The sequence below is a fragment of the Peromyscus leucopus genome, chromosome 9, assembly GCF_004664715.2.
Source record: "Peromyscus leucopus breed LL Stock chromosome 9, UCI_PerLeu_2.1, whole genome shotgun sequence".
Classification (NCBI taxonomy): Eukaryota; Metazoa; Chordata; class Mammalia; order Rodentia; family Cricetidae; genus Peromyscus; species Peromyscus leucopus.
The window spans coordinates 58,400,057-58,421,472 of NC_051070.1; the positions used below are offsets into that span (position 1 = coordinate 58,400,057).

General features: G+C 45.3%; 1 protein-coding gene across 3 annotated transcripts in view; it reads right to left on the minus strand.

The window, feature by feature from the left end:
• Kif13b (kinesin family member 13B) overlaps window positions 1-21,416 on the minus strand; it is a 151,409-nt gene that overhangs the window by 52,236 nt on the left and 77,757 nt on the right. For all 3 annotated transcript variants that reach the window (XR_005092167.1, XM_028884144.2, XM_028884143.2), the window contains exons 13-21: window positions 20,548-20,682; window positions 15,092-15,222; window positions 12,077-12,163; window positions 10,500-10,690; window positions 9,447-9,657; window positions 7,952-8,114; window positions 6,505-6,651; window positions 5,178-5,327; window positions 4,789-4,917 (exon numbers count right to left, since the gene is read on the minus strand). Coding sequence is in view for 2 of the 3 variants with exons in the window: in XM_028884144.2 (XP_028739977.1) it covers window positions 4,789-4,917; window positions 5,178-5,327; window positions 6,505-6,651; window positions 7,952-8,114; window positions 9,447-9,657; window positions 10,500-10,690; window positions 12,077-12,163; window positions 15,092-15,222; window positions 20,548-20,682 (1,344 nt within the window). In the remaining variant the exon portion in view is untranslated. The remainder of the gene's footprint in view (window positions 1-4,788; window positions 4,918-5,177; window positions 5,328-6,504; window positions 6,652-7,951; window positions 8,115-9,446; window positions 9,658-10,499; window positions 10,691-12,076; window positions 12,164-15,091; window positions 15,223-20,547; window positions 20,683-21,416) is intronic.

A 21,416-nucleotide genomic window follows, 5' to 3' on the forward strand; every position in this document is an offset into this window, starting at 1 on the left:
TCTCCCATTCATAGGCAGTCATTGCAGGACCACAACCTGCAAGCCATTCTAATAAATCCCCTTTAAATGACTGACAGACAGACAGACAAATACAGATTCATTCATCCATCCATCCACCCATCCATTCATTCTATAAGTTCTGTTCCTCTAGAGAACCCTGTATGAGCAGGATGACTTTCACACAATTGAATTCACCACAAATTATACAATCCAGCTGCTCTCTTTCCCTAAGTTGTCTGATTCACTCTGTATCTAGTAAATAAATTTAATGAGAATAAATTGGACTATGCGGTGTAAGTTCTCATGGCTCAACAAGCTCAGCTATAAGCGTGGCATTCAGGGACCCTGAGGATACACACAATTATGCAAAGCAGATTTCCTGTGTAACGTGTACAACACAGGTCAGCAACAAACAGCGACTTCATTTTATGCCATTTCTTCCTGAGATGTCAATGAGCCTGGACCACCCAGGCAGCAAGGCTCTGAAAAGCTGATGTGTTTTCTCTCTCCACATCAAATACTGACTGACCATTTTACAGGAAAGTTTTTCCAAGTTCTTTTCTCTACATGTTTAAAATGTTTATTATAAGCCGGGCGGTGGTGGCGCACGCCTTTAATCCCAGCACTTGGGAGGCAGAGGCAGGCGGATCTCTGTGAGTTCGAGGCCAGCCTGGGCTACCAAGTGAGTTCCAGGAAAGGCGCAAAGCTACATAGAGAAACCCTGTCTCGAAAAATCAAAAAAAAAAAAAAATGTTTATTATATACCTCAAACGAGGCAATGTGCTGTGGGGGATGATTAAAAGTCTTGGCATTACACAGATCTAAAAGAATCCTGGCCACTTGCTAGCCTATGTGCTGGTGTAAATTAGTCTTAAGCTTAGCGTTCTCCTGGCAGAGAGGGGAGGATTTATGCCTACCCTCACACAGGTGAGGCCAGCCACATCAATAAAACGAGGTGAATGACAGCCAGGCCAGGCCCTGCTGAGCAAATGTTGCACAAGTACTGATTGTGACAGAATTCCATCTGAAAGCCATTGCATTCCTACAGAAATGAATCTCAATCTAAGGCTGAAATAAACAAGAAACAAGATGGGATTTGCTGACCTGCCCTCTGCAGGAACTTCTGAGAATTAACTTTTTCAGGAATGAAGAGCAACAGGAACAATCAATAAACACACCAAGAACATAGGCTGTTTGGAGTTTTTCATTGCTGTTGTTTTTAAAATTTAGCTACAAAAATTGAAATGACCACAAGGTGTCAGGATAGCACTCAACTTTCAGCTCAATACGAAAGAGCCAAAGTGTATTTGCAGGAATCAATGTTATTTGGGGCTTTTAGTTTAATGTTTCTGAAAATATGAATAAGGGCATACTCTTTCACTATGGAAAAATGAATCACAGCCAGTGATTTCCCCTGGTTTGACTTTCCACAGGACCTTCACTCACTGTGGTGTGTTGCCTGCTCTTGTCTTTTACACAAGGGGCTCCCACAGCGAGGGCATGGTCTCTAAGAAGTCTGTCCCACTTAAATGAACACTGCTTCTTAAGAAGTGGTGGGTTCTGAGTCCGGAAAAGGAAATGTCTACCATATCCAAAAGCTACCAGTCAATGAGGGTCAGGTTCATGTCTACAGGACTCAAGAGTCAACTGAAGAAGCTGCCACTACTCAAATTGGGAACACTGGAGATTTGATACAAGTCATGAATACCCAGGATTAAAAGACACATATGTTAAGTCTAAGAGTTCATTATGACATGAAATAATCAATTATAACCAATAATTTTAACATACTCTTGCTTTCCTATTACATGGTGCATTGGTTTGCTGCTGACCTCCAATGACACAATGACACACAACCTGAGCACACAATGACAACCAACAGATCAGTAGGGCAACATACAGGTTCAAAACCAAACAAATTTCAAGGTGAGAAAGAGTGCAGAATCTAGAGATAAAAAACAAAACAAAACAAAAAAAAACCTGGGGGTAGCCTTTAATCCAGCACTCGGGAGACAGAGGCAGGCGGGTCTCTGTGAGTTTGAGGCCAGCCTGGTTTACAGAGTGACATCCAGGACGGACACCAAAGCTACACAAAGAAACCCTGTCTCAAAGGAAAAAAAAAGAAAGAAATTTGGGTGACACTGACAAAGACACCTGTTGCTCAAGTTCTAAAAGGTCTTTTAATAAAAACCTGGAGCCAGATATTGGGGTAAATGTTGAAAGATCAGAGAGACAAAGGAACAAGCCACAGCCACGTCTCACCTCACCAACTCCACGAACCCTCTGACTCAAAGCCTCTGAGTCCTCAGCTGAGAGGCCAAGGCAAAAAGGGCTTCTGCCATAAGGGCTTCAGGTGAAAAAGCTTTAGTTCTTGTCTCCTCGTGCCATATATATCTTTCTCCGCCCAGCCATGTCACTTCCTTCCTAGTGCTGGAATTAAAGGTATGTGTGCTTCTCAAACAGAGGCATGAGATCTCAAGTGCTAGGATTAAAGGCATGTGCCACCACTGCCTGACTCTGTTTCTCTCCTAGACTGAGGCAATCTTATGTAGTCCAGGGTGGCTTTGAACTGACCTTCCGAGTGCTAGGATTAAAGGCATGTGCCACCACGGCCTGGCATCTATGTTTAATCTAGTGGTTCATTCTGTTCTCTGATCTTCAAGCAAATTTTATTAGGGTGCACAATATATCACCACAGACACTTAAGAAGGCTGATTATATAGTTTATGACCTTAAGGAGTTACTATTTTGATTCTTTTTTTGGAGACACATACTGCTTCCAGATGAAATATGATGCCTGGGTGTCTATCATAAAGCTACTCCTAAGGGAAGTGTCAGCATGAAGTGCGTGACTGAGCCATGCTAGGCTGTCAGGACACTGTGGAGCAGGGTAGGTGGGGACTGAGTACACTTTCCTTACTGCTTTCATGCTTGGTATCTTCCACTAAATCTTAACATATTTTGTCATTTTTTAAAAAGCCATGTTATCTCAGACACGTCATTCTAGTTTTGTTGTTATTCTTTTCTTTTTTGGGTTTTTTTGTTTTTTGTTTTGTGGCTTTTGTGTTTTGTTTTGTTTTGTTTTGTTTTGTTTTGTTTTGAGACAAGGTTTCTCTGTGTTGCCCTGGCTGTCCTGGAACTTACTATGTAGACCAGGTTGTCCTTGAACTCACAGTCCTCTCGTCCCTGCCTCCTGAATTCTGGGATTAAAGGCGTGCACCAGCCCAACCTGGCATCATTCTCATTATTTTACACTGTGAAAGCTGACCTTCCAGAGAGGCGATCATTGTCTGTCATCTCGGAAATGGGCCACGTGGAGTCAGAAAGCCTACATGCCAATGGTAACCCGGCATGTGAGCCCCAGGAAGAGGTTCTGAGGTCAAGGACAAATTAGCAAGAGTGAGGCCGTCAGCGAGTTAAGAAGTGCCCCTCCCACTGCAGCAGCTCCTTTCCGCAGCGTCCCCATGAGGAGCACTGCAGGCCTCGTCATGGGGACGCTGCGGAAAGCAGCCCGCTCTCGGCAGGCAGCACTAGCCCCCCACCTACGGCTGTGTGTAACTCACTCCTTCCAACATCTTCAATTCTGCAAATACTTCCTGAGGAGGAAGCCTGACCTAGGACGAGTTAGGAACCAAGAGCCTGCGCTAGGCTTCTTCACTGTCTTTTTTTTTTTTTTTTTTTTTTTTTTTTTTTGGTTTTTCGAGACAGGGTTTCTCTGTGTAGTTTTGCGCCTTTCCTGGAACTCACTTGGTAGCCCAGGCTGGCCTCGAACTCACAGAGATCCGCCTGGCTCTGCCTCCCGAGTGCTGGGATTAAAGGCGTGCGCCACCACCGCCCGGCTTCTTCACTGTCTTTTAATCATCTCTTTTAAGCACTCCAGGTCTGCTGGTCTCCTGTCATCAAAATCCTGCCAGGAGCTGAGCCATTAGCAGCACTGGTCCACTAGGGGGCACTGGAGATTCAGGCAAGGACTGTACCATACAGGGGGAGGGAGGAGCGCACAGCCCTCCATTCCACTCCCGCACGGAAACACCTCAGCAGCTGCAGATCTGACTGCAGCTGACATCCTCTCCTGCAGTCTCAGCCTCCCAGAATCTCCCTCAGAGCCTACCATCTGAACCACCACTTCCCTGTGTGCCTGGACAGCTGGTGCCAGCTCTAAGATCAGCAACGGACCATACGCTAGAGACGTCTGCTCACACCCGCATACCCCTAGCCACCAGACAGTGGAACTGGCGTTTCCATCTCTACCCTGGTGCCTGACCTAGGTCTGCGAGGGAACGCTCACAGTGTGCCACGAACAGCACACACAGCGAGATCAGACAGAAAGGGCGGGAACCGTTGGGCTGCAACAGCAAAAGCAAAGACACGGGGTAACCAGGGAGCATCACACAGAGGCTGGGCAGGCTGAAACTGGCAGCAGCTGGGGGACAGGGCCGCAGAGAGGCCAACATTCATTTTCATTACAACTCAGAAGCTCCGGAAGTAGAAAACCCATACGGGAATTCTGGGCTGCTCCACAGAGCAGGACATGCAAGCAGGCTCACCCACCCTGATTGCTGAGTGGCAGAGAAGAGAGGTGACTTGTCCAAGGCCACAGAGAGAAAGTGCTGGAAGTGCTGAGTGAGTCTCTCCAGAAGTATGATAAAACATAATCTCTAAGAGACTGAACACTAAGAGACTTCTTTGAAGACAGGCATTTACCAATTGTTGGAAAATAAGTTTAGTGTGTAAATACCTACAATCTCATAGATGCTCCCATCCTTCTAGGATGGGTCTGGGGCTTACCATGCAGACCAGCCTGTTCTCCTGGGCTTCCTTTTCAGAGTTGACCTCTGTAGCATCGTCGCCTCCTACAATCCTCTCCCCGATGGCCCCACTGAGCCGCATCACCTCCACATGCAGTCGACCCGCCACCTGAAGGAAGGAGGCCAAACAAACACTGGTTTCCAAGTTGAGTTCTCTCCCTGCGAGGACCTGTCTTCCTTGATAAAGCAGGGGAAGCAAAACAAGGGAAGCCTGCTTATAGCCCCTGGAAGTACAAGGTATCCATAACACAAACACTGGTCATTAGTCAGGACTGGTTAAAAACAGAGGGATAAATGACAAGTGTCCTGTCACCACCCATTCACTGTTCCCCTGACTGCTCTGCAGAATGAGGCAGAGTGAAAGCCAACCTCTCCCTTCTGGTTGATGATTGGCACAGCATACTGTAACTTCACATCATAAAACAGGGTCTCCAGGAAGACATTGGCCACACCAATTAGACTGTGATTTTCCTGCTCATCATAGAATGGGTCAGCACGCTTGAAGTAGGACCGGATGACCTGAAAGAGATTTCAAACATACAACCTCGAAAGAAAAAGAAAATCACATAAAATAAACTCATTTGACCAATAACTTTACCACTATATCCTGACTCCTACTTTTTTTTTTTTTTAGAAACAGGGTCTCACTATGTAGCTTTGGCTGTAATGCACTATATAGACCAGACTAGCTTTGAATTCACAGAGATCCTGTCTCAGTCTCTGAGAGCTTCTTTAAGCAGAAGTTCTGACACAGAAATAGACAAATACACAGACTAGCTGAAAGGAAAAAGCTGAGACCACTAAACCTCTTCACTGTTCTTTTAGGCAGGAAGATCCTACTAGACAGTTAAACACACTGCTGAGAATCAGCGCAATGAGAAGATCTTTTTTTGCATTTTTTACACTTATTTCTAAGTTAAAAAGGGAGAGGAATACAGAAGAAAATTTGCAAATTTAAGCAAAACTATCATCTAATCATAAAAAGCTATTTGTATTGATGGCAATATGAAAAAATGAATATAAAAAAAAAGCATAAGGAAGAAAAGAAGTCCACGTGGAAACAGGGCCAGCAGCACTGCAAACACAGGAGCAGGGTGTGGTGGTGCACTCCATAATCCCGGCACTCGGGAGGCTGAGGCAGGAAGACAAGCTGGGCTCCAGGGAGCCCTCTCAAAAGAACAAATGTCTAGACGAAAACAACAACGAAATACACGGGGTATATTTCTGTTTTAAGCATGTACTACTAATGGCTGACCCAACGAGGAAACCTGGCAACAGAGGAGTCATCGCCAGCATAGGTCTCGGGCACGCACTTTGGGATCAAAATGCCTTCAAACCCCTTCCCAGCAGTGCAAATACTGGGGTGCACTGATGACTACCGTGGACCGTGGGGCAGCTGTCTGCAGTGTGCTGAGACGGCCTGCTCCCTGCCTCTAGGAGGACCCAGAACAACCTGAGACAGATGCGCTCACTAACAGACGGAAAGGGGAGATTCTGCTAGAACTCAAAGAGGAAACATGCAAATGACCAATTATTAAAATTCTTACTTAGCTCAACAACTTAGGAATTAAGATAAACTTTACTTTAAAATTAGAGCAACGATTTTGGAAAAGCATTCAGTGTCCCTGAGCCAGCAGATTCGCTAGGACGTGGCCCCATCTCAGACGAGCAGGTTAGCAACTCTGGAGTGACTCACCGGACTGTCTTCCTCACACTCCTTCCACTCCTGGTAGAGGTCTCGCATATCCAGAAGCCTGTTTTCCAGCTTTTCCAAAGACCAAATCTGCTTCCCTTTGCCTTTCCTCCTCACCTGGATGGCAGGTTCACTGAGGAGAGAGCCTCGCTGCAGAGACGGAGTTGGCAACAAGGCAAAGTTAGCCGAGACAGTTAGGTAACTTTTTTTTTCTTTTTCGAGACAAGGTTTCGTGTAGCCCAGGCTGGCCAAACTCCTGATCTTCCTGTTTCTACATCCTAAAGCAGTTCTTAACCTGTGGATTGTGACTGCTTTGTGGGACAAACAGGGGTCACCTAAGACCATCAAAAAAGCACAGGTATTTACATTACGATTCATTACAGTAGCAAAATTACAGTTATGAAGTAGCAACAAAAGTAATTTTATAGCTGGGATCCCTCACTGCGACATGAGGAACTGTATTAAAGGATCGCAGCATTAGAAAGATTGAAAATCACTGTCTTAAAGGCTGGGATTACAGGAGTGTGCCACCATTCTAGTCTAACAAACATTTATCTTTAGAAGTGTGAGTTTTTTATATATATATATTTGTGTGTGTGTGTGTGTGTGTGTGTGTGTGTGTGTGTGTGTGTGTGTGGCACACGAGGAGGTCAGAGGTCACCTTTCAGGAGTTGGCAGTCTCCTTCCAACATGAGGGTCCTGGGGATCAAACTCAGATCATCAAGCTCAGTGGCAGGCACATTTACCCCGTGAGCCATCTGCCAGCCCCCAAAACTGTGATTTTTCATTTGTTTAAATCAATACTATCTTATGCTTAAAAAGTAGACTTTTAAAAGAGTAGCCACATGGAATGCTTACAAGAATAAATTATCTAGGGTACCCCAGGCACTAATTTGAGGGCAAAAAACACAATCAGTTTCCTACTTAAAACAACTGACAGGGCAGAGAACCAGGCCAAGCCAGTGGTTGCACAACAGTGCATATGTACGAAGTGCCACTGAATCACTCGTTCTAGAACAGCAATGTTTCCAGGTGTGGTGGTGCATGCTTATAATCCCACACTCAGGAGGCTGAGGAAAGAAGGTAGAGAGTTCAAAGCCAGCCTAAACTATTATAACCACAAGATATAATCCAAAAATCCAAGAAGCTCATACCCATACCTCAGAACTTGGGAGGCTGAGGCAGGAGACTTGCCTTGAATTTGAGGCCTTGTCTCAAACAACAACAATAAAGCAGGTCTGAAGAAAGGAAGATGAATGGGAAGAAACGATAGGTCCAAGGGAAGCAAGGAATACAGGCCTAGTGGCTAACAGTCACACAAGCATGCACACACACAGACACACAGACACATACACTCAGGAAATGAGAAGGGATGAACTCCCCACTGATCCAATCACTGAGTGGCAGAGCCCAGTGCAACCTCAGCATTGGCATTTCTGCCATGCCTTACCTTCCTGTTGGCATCCAGGCTGGAAGCTGGAATCTGCAGGGTAACTTTATACTCAGTTCTTTTATCCAGCTCCTCTGCAATGTAACTAGCTTCTCGCACCAGCAGGTTGGCCTTTACAATCTGCTCCCTCAGCCTCATCAAGCTGTTATTCAATGTTGCTTCTCTTTAAGATAAAATAAAGTAGGGCTGGTGGGTGCAGGCAGAAACAACACACAAAACAGCATATGGGACACACAGTCACAGTCCGCTCATTCAAATACTCTTCTGTACACTGGAACATGGCACTAACACCGCCCCATGCACACACTGGTCTCTGGGCCACGTCACAGCACAGCACTCCTTGCATAGCAAGCTGGCCACAGGTAGGTGCAGGGCTCTGCAAACTCAACTGTGTATGAAACACCAAGCATCCTGATCAGTTCAAGATCTACTCAATAGGACTGGAGACTCTACATGCCTCACTCTCCAGTCGACAGGGATGATGCCTGTATGCAGATCAGAGTAGCAGGAGGTTAGTGCTGCACTCTGGAACTGTGGGAGATGGCATTGAGTGCTATGCTAATTAGCCCATACAGAGATCAAGCTGGTACTCTGCATCTTATTGGCATCATGCTTTACCTACCTGACCTCACCAGTCCAGACTATCAATTTTCTTTCCCTCTTTCTTAAAAAGGGCCATCTACCAAACTTCATAACCTAAAGCATGACACAAGGGTAAAGTAGACTTCTCTATTCAAAGCCAGGGGTCACACAGACTGAAAATGAGCAGCATGGAACACAGTATTTTATTGGTGATGTTGGTGGTGTTTTCTTGAGACAGGCTTTCTCTGTGTAGTCCTGGCTGACCTGGAACTTGTCCTGAGACCAGGATGGTCTTGAAAAGACCAGGGAGGGATCTGCCTGCCTCTGCCTCCCGAATATTGAGATTAGAGGTGTGTGTCACACATCCAGCTAACATAGGCTATTTTAAAGAAAGCTGAATGTACCAGCAATTCTCATCTTTCCAAAACAGAAAAATAAGAGCTGGAATGCAGCTTGGTGGTAGAGTGCCTGCCTAGCATGCACTCGGCTATGGGTTCAATCCTCAGTGCTGTGACAGGAAAACAGAGAGAAGAAAAAAGACAAATATAGGCAGCATGTGACCACAGACCTGCAATCCCAGTGCTCAGGGTGTGGAGGCAGGAGGATTCTAAGTTCCAAGCCAGCCTATGCCACAGAGTGATTTCGAGGCCAATTTGGGAGATAGATATGTATAAAACTCTATCTCAAAATAACAACAAAAGAAAAATGGAAGAGGAAGAGAGGAAATAAAGAGACCGGGAAGAGGTGGGAAAGAAGCAAAGGAGGAGAGGAGGAAGAGACACAAAGTGACTCTTGGCTCTAACACTCTCTTGACATGTTATTCTTGTGCGAGCATCACTCAGTGTTCCTATCCAGAACCTTCCCAGGTGGGGAGTACAAGCACCACCCAAATCAGGCTGTCCTGCGTGCCTACCTCTCCTCAGCCCACTGTCTCAGGCGCTGCTGGGCACTGGGCGAGTGGAAGGAGAGCCGGTCCACACCTCGGCAGTTCGGCCTCTCAGGAGACAGCCTTCTTCGGAGCTGTTCCAGCTCATGTTCGTACATGAGCCTCTGGCGCTCCAGAGCAGACCGCTTTTCCTCCTCGTGCTGCTGTTCTAGGCTGTTCAATATGGACTGCATTGGATCTGAACATGTTAGAGTTTAAAAAAAAAAAAACATAATGAATAAGAAATTATGGTGTGGTAGTTTGAATGTAATTGGCCCCCATTAGCTCATAGGAAGTAGCACTATTAGGAGGTGTGGCTTTGTTGGAGTGGGAATGGCCTTGTTAGAAGTGAGTCACTGTGGGGGTGGGCTTTGAGGTTTCCTATGCTCAGGATACTGCCCAGACCTCACACCATTTCCTATTGCCTGCAAGATGTAGGACTCTCAGCTACTTCTCCAGCACCACATCTGCCTACATGCTGCCATGGTCCTTGTGCCATTATGATAATGGACTAAACCTCTGAACTATAAGTAAACCCCCTCCCTCAATCAAATGTTTTCCTTTATAAGAGTTGCCATGGTCATGATGTCTCTTCACATCAACAGAAACTCTAACTAAAACATACGGTATACTTCAGACATTCATCATTTAAACTGCCACAACCTGATGTATTTCAGACAATTTGGAATGAGTGTGGCTTTCTCACTGCCAGTTACTTGTGTTACATACTTTAGATAGATTCCACACTGTCTGCAAAGCAGCAAAAGAGACGACTAAAATATGTTCTATGCAGAACCTAGGTCATGGCAAATGCTCCAGAAATATAAGAAGAAGCCAAAGGCAGTCACACTTCAAGCCTGGGCAATACCACCCATAAGGGCAAGTTTGCAGTGATTTCTCTATCACAGCAGAGAGAGTGGACGATCTGTAAGTACAATCAATTATTCCCGCCAAGGATACAAGCGGAGTTCAGAAGCCATCAAGGGAAGGGTGTCATCAGAAACATGCTCAGCACCTCCTGCAAGCACAGCCCATGCTCACCGTTGCTGCCAAGGGCCTTCATGGTCACCTCCATCTGTGCATACTCGAAGTTGAAGTTGACCTCGCTGGACACCTCACTGGAGGAGTCCCCGTCAGCATCCAGGTGCTCACAACTGCTGTCGTTTTTCAGGGAGGTCTCATGCTCCTCATCCTCTCGTTCCGCTTTCTTTTTCTTTTTTGGCAGGTTGAGTCTTGGGGTAAAAAAAGGGTCATTACTTTTTAAATTTCTAATAAGGATGGTTATTCATTCCATCCCTTACACACTGGCATTTGCTAGAGCAAAGGGAATGTCTCAGCAGTACCAAGAAGCTGCTGCAATTAGGAACTTTATACTCTAGAAGTAGAAATAAAACATCTTCATGTGTACGAGTGCTTACAGCAAAGTCCACACAACTTCTGCAAACCAGGTGAGAGGGAAAAGCTCAGGACCACATCAGGACAAGAACTAGACATGCTGACAAGTCTCAGGAGATTTTATATGTAAAACACCACAGTGCACACAAAAGCCATACGGAACCATCTGAGGGTCTAGGAGACTAGTCAGCAACACTTTAGTGTAGAAGAAAAAAAAAATGAAAAGCATTTCCCATGAGCTTGTATCCTTCTAATCTTTCCTATAAGATCAAGACAGCAAGTGACATACAAGTAAAGATCAGCATCAGTTATGAGCAAAGTCCGTTAGCCAGCAGGACATTGGCCAGGGACAGAAAGAAGAGACCAGCGTATGAATGCTACAGCAGCTCACCTGCCTCACCATGCAATAAAACACCCACCATGTTTGGGGCACAGTGTTGCAATCACAGGTGAGAGCCTTCTTTTGCAGACTCCCTTGCGGCTACTAGACAGAGTCCATTCAAGGGGACTAAAAGGAAGATTTGTGGTGCCCTGACAAGAGGACAGCAAGGCTGTCCTTTGATGCCCTTTTGTCCCTGTGAGCTGAATGCTTCTTTCATGGCTGCAGGGACACAGCTAATCCATGGAGAAGTGCCAAGAAAATGGTAGACCACAGCCATGGCCTTTCTGAGAAGCACAGCCCACTCTAGCAGCCTTCTCCCTGAGGGCTTTTCACTGTCTGGAAATATATGACCTGCTTAAGCCATCAGTGCCCAGTGTGCTGGGACTTGTTGAAAGTGTGGTCAGAGAAACCACCAACCTCCTCGAGAGGATAAGGAAACTACATCCAGTGTTTTTACTACTGCTTTTCAGACAAAAGAAAAGAGGAACAGTGTGAAGACAGATGATGGATAGACAGACGAACAGCAAACCCAACAGGAAAAAAATGAATTAATTCTGATACCAGATGAAGGGAAAATCTTACAATGAGAAGAAAAATAAACAAATAAGTAAACTTAGTATTATGATGAGTATACAGATGAGGAGATGTGTTATTCTAAACCCCCAGGGTTCACATATATATAAACAGACATACAAGCCATGCATACAACATATACACACAAGCATGAGCACACATACAATAAGGTGTCATTTTTAAGCCATTCACACTTAAAATGACTCTTCTGTTTCAGAATACAATCTTTAATGGCCTCCCACGTTCAGGAATGTGAGCAATGCCATACCTGAAGAAATGGTTGTTTCCCCATAGTATCCTGTCCCCATGGTGCAGCTGGATGGGGCTGGAGACAGAAGACCCATTTACAAATGTTCTGTGGGGGAAAGGGGCATCGTGAGTAGGATGATCATACCCTCGGCTTCCACCATCTTCTACTACAGTTATGAGTATTAATTTCTTCAAACAAAACCTGCCCTTGGTGAAGTTATATCTCTATACTTACCTCAAATGCTGAGGACATTAAGCATTGCTATTTTACAGTCTTCAAAGTTCTAAGCATTATACAGCCCACTTCACACACTGATGGCACTGTCAGAGATCAACCTCTGTTCCTCACAGCTCTGACCATCTTAGATGGTAGTGGGGAGTAAATATGGAGCTGTGACAGGTAATAATGAAAGACAGAGCAAGGAAGCAAAGCGGAGCCAACCCAGATGGATAAAGAGCCTGCCAAGTGCTCTAGAAACAGGGGCAGATACCAGGGATGCAACAGGAGATCTACAGGGTTCTGAAACTGCCCACAGTGGAAAGCGTCACCCGTGTCCTTCTAATCCAGAAGTGCCATCAGTTCAGCTGAACTGTTTAGTTCAATAACAGACTTCAATAGTAGACATGGTGGGTAGAACACTAGCATGAGAGGAATTTGGAAGGACAGGAAACAAGTGGAAAACTACGCCTGTGCATATTCCCTGGATACCAGCCCCACGCCTCTCTCATGCCAAGTGACTTACTGGCTAAGAAACAGGACATTAAGTACAAATTCTTTAACTGGACATGGAAGGCCTTTCCTTCCTTCCACAAGGAGGTCCTCTGTATCTCCTTCCTGCCCTCTTCCAGTGAGCCTTCAGCTCCTCTGAAAACATTTCTTTTCTGTACACTAAGCACAATCAACTCTTCCTCCACTGGGGAACCTATCAGTCCCTGGAATCATTTATTGCTTCATCAAGAAACAAGGTCCTGCCCCTCTCCAGCCTCTGGAAGAAGGTCCCACCCTCTCCAGCCTCCAGAATCTTTCTCACAGTCCAAATCCATTTTGGATTCCATTTCCTCTGCAGAGCCTGCTGAGCACTCTGGTCTCTGAGTGTCTTTAAACTCTTTAAACCTTGCTTGTTTGGTATTGGCTGTTTGGTTTTTGAGACAGGTTCTTACTATATAGACCTTGAGCGCAAGATCCTTCTGCCTCAGCCTCCTTGGTTCTATGTTTATGAGCACATGCCACCACATGACTAAGCTATGCTCTTACCTGGCTTTATGTGTCCACAATTTTCCATGCATTTCCATCTGCACAAACTCTTACTCTCACTCAAACCTTGCTCCAAATGTGGATTCTTAAACATTAACACTGACCCTTTTGCTTCTGTCTGAATGAACATTCAAAATACAAGATCAAATATAAAGTTGTGATGTGCTAAACTTCGCACACCTAAGGCTTTATGGTACCATTCTTAAAATACAATGAGTTAAGAAAGAAAAGCAGGAGGCTGGGCATGGGGGCACACGCCTTTAATCCCAGCATTTGGCAGAAGTGGGTGGACCTCATGTTCAAGGCCAGACCTGTCTACAGATCGAGTTCCAGGACAGCCAAGGCTATACAGAGAAATTTTGCATCAGGAAAAGAAACAAAAAGAGTGGGGCGGGGGAGAAAGAGAGAGGGTGAGTACGGCTTACTTTGGGACAGCACTGCAGTGACATCATGATTTAAGAAACGATAAACCAGTTCTTAAAGGTCAATCTACATGAGGTCCCCATGACAGAAACTGCTTCCACTGCAGCAATGGCCCGTCTCCTATGATGTCACTCACACAGACCACGCCAGTCATCAGCCTGGCTGACACTCCTATAGACCATGCTGGTCACCCGCCTGTCCCCTGTGCCCACAACACTCATAGACCATGAGCCACCCTGCTGAAGCTGTACACACAGCGAGGCTTCGACAGCAAATGCAGTCTTGTCAGAGAGAAGTGTTCCACCGGACTATCCTAGGATCAAGCAGTATGGCATTGAGTAAACTCGGACCCTGAGCATACAGCACCTTTACTATCTCACTGACAAGATGAGAAGCTTCCAAAAAGCACCACTGCATTGTGCCAAAAACAGTGACGCCTCAACACACACAAAGCAGCACTTCAATCTTCCAGGTAAGCAGTGAGCACAGGGAGCCTGTTGCCAAGGAAAACAACTGGCAGCATTCGTTGCCAGCAACAAAATTGCACCTTTTGACAAGAACTTGGAGTTCTGGAAAATTTTTGTCCATATCCTCCACCCAAAGACCACTGGGAAGCTGTCCCAAGTTGAACTACTTGGACTTGTCATTCAGACTTGGGGGCAGTATGTGGAATGTCTGCCCATGGCAGTGCCAGGAAGGACCTGGGGCAGAACCGGGCTTTGGCTGCATGAGGAGAGGGTTTAGGAATTACTTCCATCATTAAAAATGTAGCTAACAGGGAACTCCCCCAAGTCAACACTGGCAGAGCTTAGCCCTAAAAGTCAAATGGGCGCTGACAGGCCAAAAGAATGGCAGCAGGAAGAGGAGATAAATGGGGGAGTTTAGGGACTTCCTCCCATCCAGAGGAGAGCCTGCCAGCTGAGCAGTAAATGAAAGCAGCCTAGGGTGGTAGAAAAGGTTCTGATCAAGACGCAGTGAAGGGGGCTGGAGAGATGGCTCAGTGGTTAAGAGCATACTGCTCCTCCAGAGGACCTGAATTCAATTCCTAGCACCCACGTCAGGTGGCTGTGAGCTTCAGGGAATCCGACGACTCTGGTCTCCTTAAATACCTGCACCCATGTGCATATCCCCTGACACACATATACATACACATAATTTAAAAGTAAATAAGTATTTTTTTAAAAATGAGGCCATGTGAGTGGGCAGTGGGCGTGTAAGAGGTGCTAAGACTAAACAGAAAGAGCCTGACACATAACAGGGTGTCTTAAGTGAGCTGAAAATAAAAGCAGGCCCAATGTCCCTCATCCCCGCCTCCCCCTGCACCTAGTGTAATTCACGCTAACTTAAGCATGTTACCTGGTGTTCTTCTGAGGGGTCAGCATGACCTGGCCTTCAGGCGTGATGTCTATGATACAGTGCTCGGGAAGAATGCCCATCCCGCAGAGCTGGATGTCCTGGGAATTTGCTGACCCTATCAGTGTGTGCTCCTAGGAAAGAGGCAGAGTTCCCTATGAATTAAGACCAGCTTCATTCAGCCCCCTCAGGCACAAGACTCTGAATGCAAATGAATGGTGGCCCCTGACATTCATTCCATGAGTTCTGGATCCTTAAAATATACGATGTCTCTCCAGTTGTTGTCAAAACACACTCTTACATTCATGTCTGTCTGCATTTGTTATTTCCCTTACCATCTTGATTCTAAATATTTTACACCACTCTCAGAGCATAAGCCATGTATCAACAACATATCAAAATATGGTCTAACAACTACAGTTACAGAGCTGGCCCTGGTAGACAGAGTTGGAGGATCGGGAACTACACAGTAAGTTCAAGGCCAGCTTTAGCTACCTGAGACTGTTTCAGGAGAGAAAAGAAAAGGGGGGGGGGGCTAATTACAATGAGACCACTACAAAGATAAAAGCTGCTTAGAGACAGTATCTGGGGCCAGCAAAATGGCTCAGCAGGTTAGGGCACTTGCTGCTAAGCCTAACAAACTGTGTTCAATCCCCAGAAGAAAACATGGAAGAAAGAGAGCTGACTTCCACAAGTTTCCTGCTGACCTCCACATATGTGCCTCATTTCAGACACTTTCTTTCTTTTTTCCCTACGATATTTCCCCCTTACTTTTAAGTGTTTGAGTGTTTTGCCTGCACGTATGTCTGCACCATGGGCAGGCTGTGCCTGTGAAGACCAAAAGAAGATTGCAGATCCTGAGGGACTAAGTTCACAGACAGCTGTGAGCAGGCATATGGGTGCCGGAACTGAACCCAGGTCCTCTGGAAGAGCAGCTAGTGATCTTAACCACTGAGCCATCTCTCCAGCCCTTCTATCTGGGCTTTTAATATTATATCTTCAGAACTAGACCAGCTACCTAATGACTGTCCCACTGCCCCAGGTTAATCCCTTACCGGACACTGACTGAGGCCTCTGGCCCACCACAACAACTAGCATGGAAACTGCACAGGCTGGTACAACCTGATTTCTCCCTCCTCTGAGCCTCTGTGACACTTAAGAACCAGTAATTACTGAGTTACTGTTTTGCGAATGCTGTTTTCCTCCTTGTTCGGAGGAAACACGTAAACTATTGAAGACTCCTGCAGCTGTACAAGCAACCCAAGACAGTCTGCAATGGCGCGGTATCCGTAGACAGCGAACTACAAGTCAGCAGACACAGGAGACCCCGACTCAAACAGGGAAAAGCACAGCCCAAGTTTTAGAAAAGGAAGTCTTTTCTTCTTCTTCTTCTTCTTCTTCTTCTTCTTCTTCTTCTTCTTCTTCTTCTTCTTCTTCTTCTTCTTCTTCTTCTTCTTCTTTCTCTCTCTCTCTCTCTCTCTCTCTCTCTCTCTCTCTCTCTCTCTCTCTCTCTCTTTCTTTTTTTGGTTTTTCAAGACAGGGTTTCTCTGTCTAGTCCTGGCTATTCTGGAACCCACTCTGTAGACCAGGCTGGCCTCGAACTCAGAGATCCGCCTTCCTCTACCTACCAAGGGCTGAGACTAAAGGTGTGCACCACCACCACCCAGCTTGAAATCCACTTTTTTCACCCAATACTTTGCATATCAAATATGTGAGAAGCACTGGATCCCTAGAGACACAAGAAACTGTCAAGTCCCAATTAGAGTTTATATCATAAAGGACAATCTCAGTCTCTCACTTGAGGTAACAATCTATTATGATTTGGAAGGTACACTAGGATCCCAGACACTAAATTCAAAAGATTCAGCTCTGCCAACTCTTTACTGCTCAATGTTTAAGTCAACAGTACACTCTAAGCAACAGGGGAAAAAAACAGATGCAGAAATTTCTCACGGGCTATCTCCTTGGTATATACACAGGCCTATAATCCCAGCACTTAGGCTGAGGGAGGAAGACTGCTAAATTCAAGGTCAGCCTGAGATCCAGTCTCAGAAACATGCTCCACACCACTCTACCCAAAAAAAATTATCTAATGAGTACCTAAAGCTGGAATGGGATGAAACACGGTAAGCAAAATAGGATGAGTTAATAAGGAACTGTATCTCTGTGTGTAAGACTGGGCCCAAGTATTCCAAAAGGTGACAGTATAAGGTATAGCAGAATACAGATGGAGGGGTACATTCTGGAGGAGAAAATCCTGTAACCTGGATACAGGAGGACATCAGAGATGTTTTAATCTGGAACCTGCATCTGCAGATGATGTGGGGAGAGTCACCTGGAGAGAGGAAGTCATCATATCTATTTGAACTGACTTAGAAGTTGCAGGCTAAGAAAAAAAGTGCAGCCTCCAAATTCCCCCATCCCACATGGTAGCATTTTCTAAAGAGAGACCATTCTTGGACTGTGCTCACCCTCCTGAATGTGCCTTGTCATGAGTATGGACTTGCCATCGGAGCCTGGCACTGCCTCAGACTGGGCCCAAAAGGGGCTGACCATTCTGGAAGAGAACCAGTTTCCTCCACACAAGAGACCAGAAATATTCTTAGTCCTCCAAAAGTCCCTATCCAAACAGCTGCTGCTGACTTACAGTTTTTACTTATAGAACAGACATCAGTTGGGTTGCTTTTTGTGGGTTGTTTTGTTTTGTTTTTCTGTGTATCCTGTAATTTGGACGTACCACCTCTGAAGGAAAAGGAATTCCTAACTCTGGGAACCCCAAAGAGGCAGCGTGCCTCAGTCCTACTTCACTGTGCATATTCCCTGAGCCCATGAGTGTCTGTAGCCTCTGTTCTAACTCAGGATGCTGGGCTGGGAGAGACAGCATGCCTTGCCTTGTAAGCATGAGGACTTGAGTTTGATCCCAGAACTCACAAATGTCAAGCATACTTGTTATCCCAGTCCTGAGGAGGAGAAACAGGAGGGTTCCTGGGGCTCACCTGCCAGGCAATCTGACCACTGAGAAATGCTGTCTCAAAGGAGGTAGATGTCCTTCATGAGCATGACACCCAAGGTTGTTCCCTGATCGTCACATGCATGCCCACACACGTCTGTGTGTACATGTGCACACACACAGAGATACACAGCATATTTTTAAAAAGATGCTGCCAACACTGTTCAAAAGTGCCATGAGAATTGTGACGCTGTATTATTTTTAATTTTTTACTTACTTTGTGTGTATGGGTACTTTGGCTGCAAATATGTCTATGTACCACTTGCATGCCTGGTACCACTGGAAGCCAGAAAAAGGCACTGGATCCTCTAGAACTGGTGTTACAGACAGTTGGGTTTTTTGGGTTGGTTAGTTGGTTTTATTTTGAGAGAGGGTTTCACTATGTAGCTCTGGTTGTCCTGGAACCCTCTATGTAGAACAGGGTGGCCTTGAACTTAGAGATCCTCCTCTTGCCTCTGCCTCCCAAGCACTGGAATTAAAGGTCTGCACCACAACACCCAGCTGTAGTTACAGACAGTTGTGAGCCACCATGTGGGTGCTGAGAATCAAACCCAGGTCCTCTGGAAGAGCAGCCAGTGCTCTTAACCACTGAGCCATCTCTTCAGCCAAGCACATTATTTTTAATGGGCAAAAATAGCATGTGTGGAAGAAAGCAGAATAGAGAATACAGTATAGTTGTATAGTGTTTCTGTCTATAAAATCTGCCCATATATACAGTCTTCATATGAACCTAGGAAGCTAGCCAGAGGCACCTCCTCCAGTGTGTAAAGACAGAGCCAGAAAAGCCTTGACTCTACACTAGATATGCACTCATTCATGTAGGTGTCAAAGACATCATTTAACTCTTAGCATTGCCAAACACTATATAAGATACTTAGTTAAAAAAAAAAAAAGGTGGGGGTACTTATCAAAATGACACTAAGCAATTATTCTAGTGTATCCTCGATGAAAAGGAAGAAAGTAGCTGTGCTGGTTGGATTTTTGTCAATTGTTAACTTGACACAACTAGAGTCCTTTGGGATTAAGGAACCTAATTAGAGAAGATGCCTCCATCAAATTGCCTGGGGGCAAGTCTATGGGCATGTCCTTGATTAATGATTGATGCGCCCACCATGGGCAGTGCCACCTCTGATCAGGTGGTCCTGGGTGCTAATAAAACAACCATGGGAGCAAGGCAGTAAGCAGCACTCCTCCATGGCCTCTGCTTCAGCTTCTGCCTCCGGATTCCTGTCTGTAGTTCCTGTCCTGGTTTTCCTTCATGATGGACTGTAAGCTGAAATAAACCGGTTTCTCACCAAGTTGCTTTGGTCATGGTTTTTGATCACAGTACTAGAAAGCAAAAGGACACTAGCTAACGTGAGTGTTCTCATGAAATTACACCATCTTTACAACTGTCTCCAGCTTCATCAAAGCCAGCTCTGCTTTCCTAGCCACATTAGTCCATGTATCTGATGGGAAGAACCTGCACCTGGTGGTACTGACCCTGGGCTAGAATCTAAGTGTAGGTAACTCAGGCTCTGGGATGGGTGAGGGGAATGTGAGGCCCTCCTCAGATCTTACTGTGTCAGGCTCAAGGGCTTTCCTGGCTCTCCCATCTGGGATGTCCAGATTTCAATGTGTACTGGGTTTTCCTGTCTGCTTCATGTGCTGATCCTTCCAATGTCTGGGTGATCAGCTAGCTCTCCCTTTTGTTTTGTTTTGTTTTTTTTCAAATAGGTTGATAATTTGAACTTTCAAATTTTTACTAAAAGTTATTGGAAACATCAATCTCCTTTCAAGTAGCCCTAAGTAAGAACTTTAAATATTCCCTCTCATGTTTAAGAAAATATTCCCCATAAATTATATTAAATAATGGTGGGTATATTACTTAACTTGTTGTAAATAATATCAGAATATTCTTTTTTTTACTTTAAATAGATATTTAATTTTTAAAACATTTTATTAGTGAATATTTAGAATTTTTTTTTAATGCCGAATGTCATTTATTGAAGGAGGGAGGAGGTCTTGAATACAGGCTTACAGCACAATGGGAGGACCCTACAGGGCAGAAGTTCGATATGGATATTTTACAATCTTGCATCTAAGCTGTTAACGCCCATTATGCAGGATACATAGACAAGGAACTTCCCTTAAGCATTCAGGAGGGTGAAACCCAGGAGGGAATTAGCATAGGGAGGATATCAAGGTCAAGGTCAGCAAGCAAGGCAACAGTTACCCAAAACAGGGGGAGGGGGCCGCGGACACGACACACGACAGGTCCACCTTTTACTAATAAATGAGCCAGAATATTCTTTTTATATAAGTAATTCAATGACATCACTCAAAGACAGAAAATGGAAACTGATCGAAAAACCCAAGACTGCCCTACCCTCCAACTGATGAAATAAAAGCAATCAGTACCAAGCACATCCCCACATCTCACAGAGCACAGAGTGAAGTCAGCATTCACCTTTAAGTAGTACACCAGGAGCTCATTCAGAGCGGGGTCAGCGTTCAAGTTAACTAGGAAGCACTTGTCGTCCCCAACTTTGATTCCAGAAGTCTGAAGAGATATCCCAAGGCTCTCAAGCTGCTTCTGCCGCTCCTGTAAACAAATACACCAGAGAGGTGGTGATTCCCAGCCACAGAGACAGCACAACACAGAGGATCTGACAGTATCGGAAGACTGTCCCACATCTTTATCATTCAATGAAAATAAAGCATTCTTGGAAAAAATAAAGATGATCATATTTTTCTCTTTCCAAATGTATAAAAGTTTCACTTTGCCAGAATGAAGGTCAAAGCACCCCTATAAAGTTCACAGGGCCCTTCAACCTGGACCATGTCCTCTCCTCCACATCTTATCACACTCACTTTCCCACACTGTACCACCATGAGCTACACAGAACTTAATGTCTCCTCTCAGGTCACGGTCATCAGAGTCACTGACCAGTTCCACAACAGTGTACACTAAAAACATTAAAATAAATTTAAACTTAAAAATTAGGGCTTAGCAAAAATAGACATCTGTATCAACCCCTCCCCCAACACAGGCTCAGCATCTATCAAGGAAGAAGAGACAGAAAGACTGTAAGAGCCAGAGGTTGGAAAGGAGCAAGGTGAAACAGTGTCCTCTGGTCATAGCTGGTCACTGCAGTCCTGAACTCACTGCCGCTATGGTGCCTCCATAAACCTGTCCACAATCAAGCCAGTCACCATTCCAGAACGGAGGGGGTAGGGGCTCAGGAGTCCCCACCCAAAATTAGTGACAGTAGACGGCTGCTGGTGGAGGAAAGGCCAGTTTTCCAAGGGTACGGCACCTGTTAGGTCAACCACGCC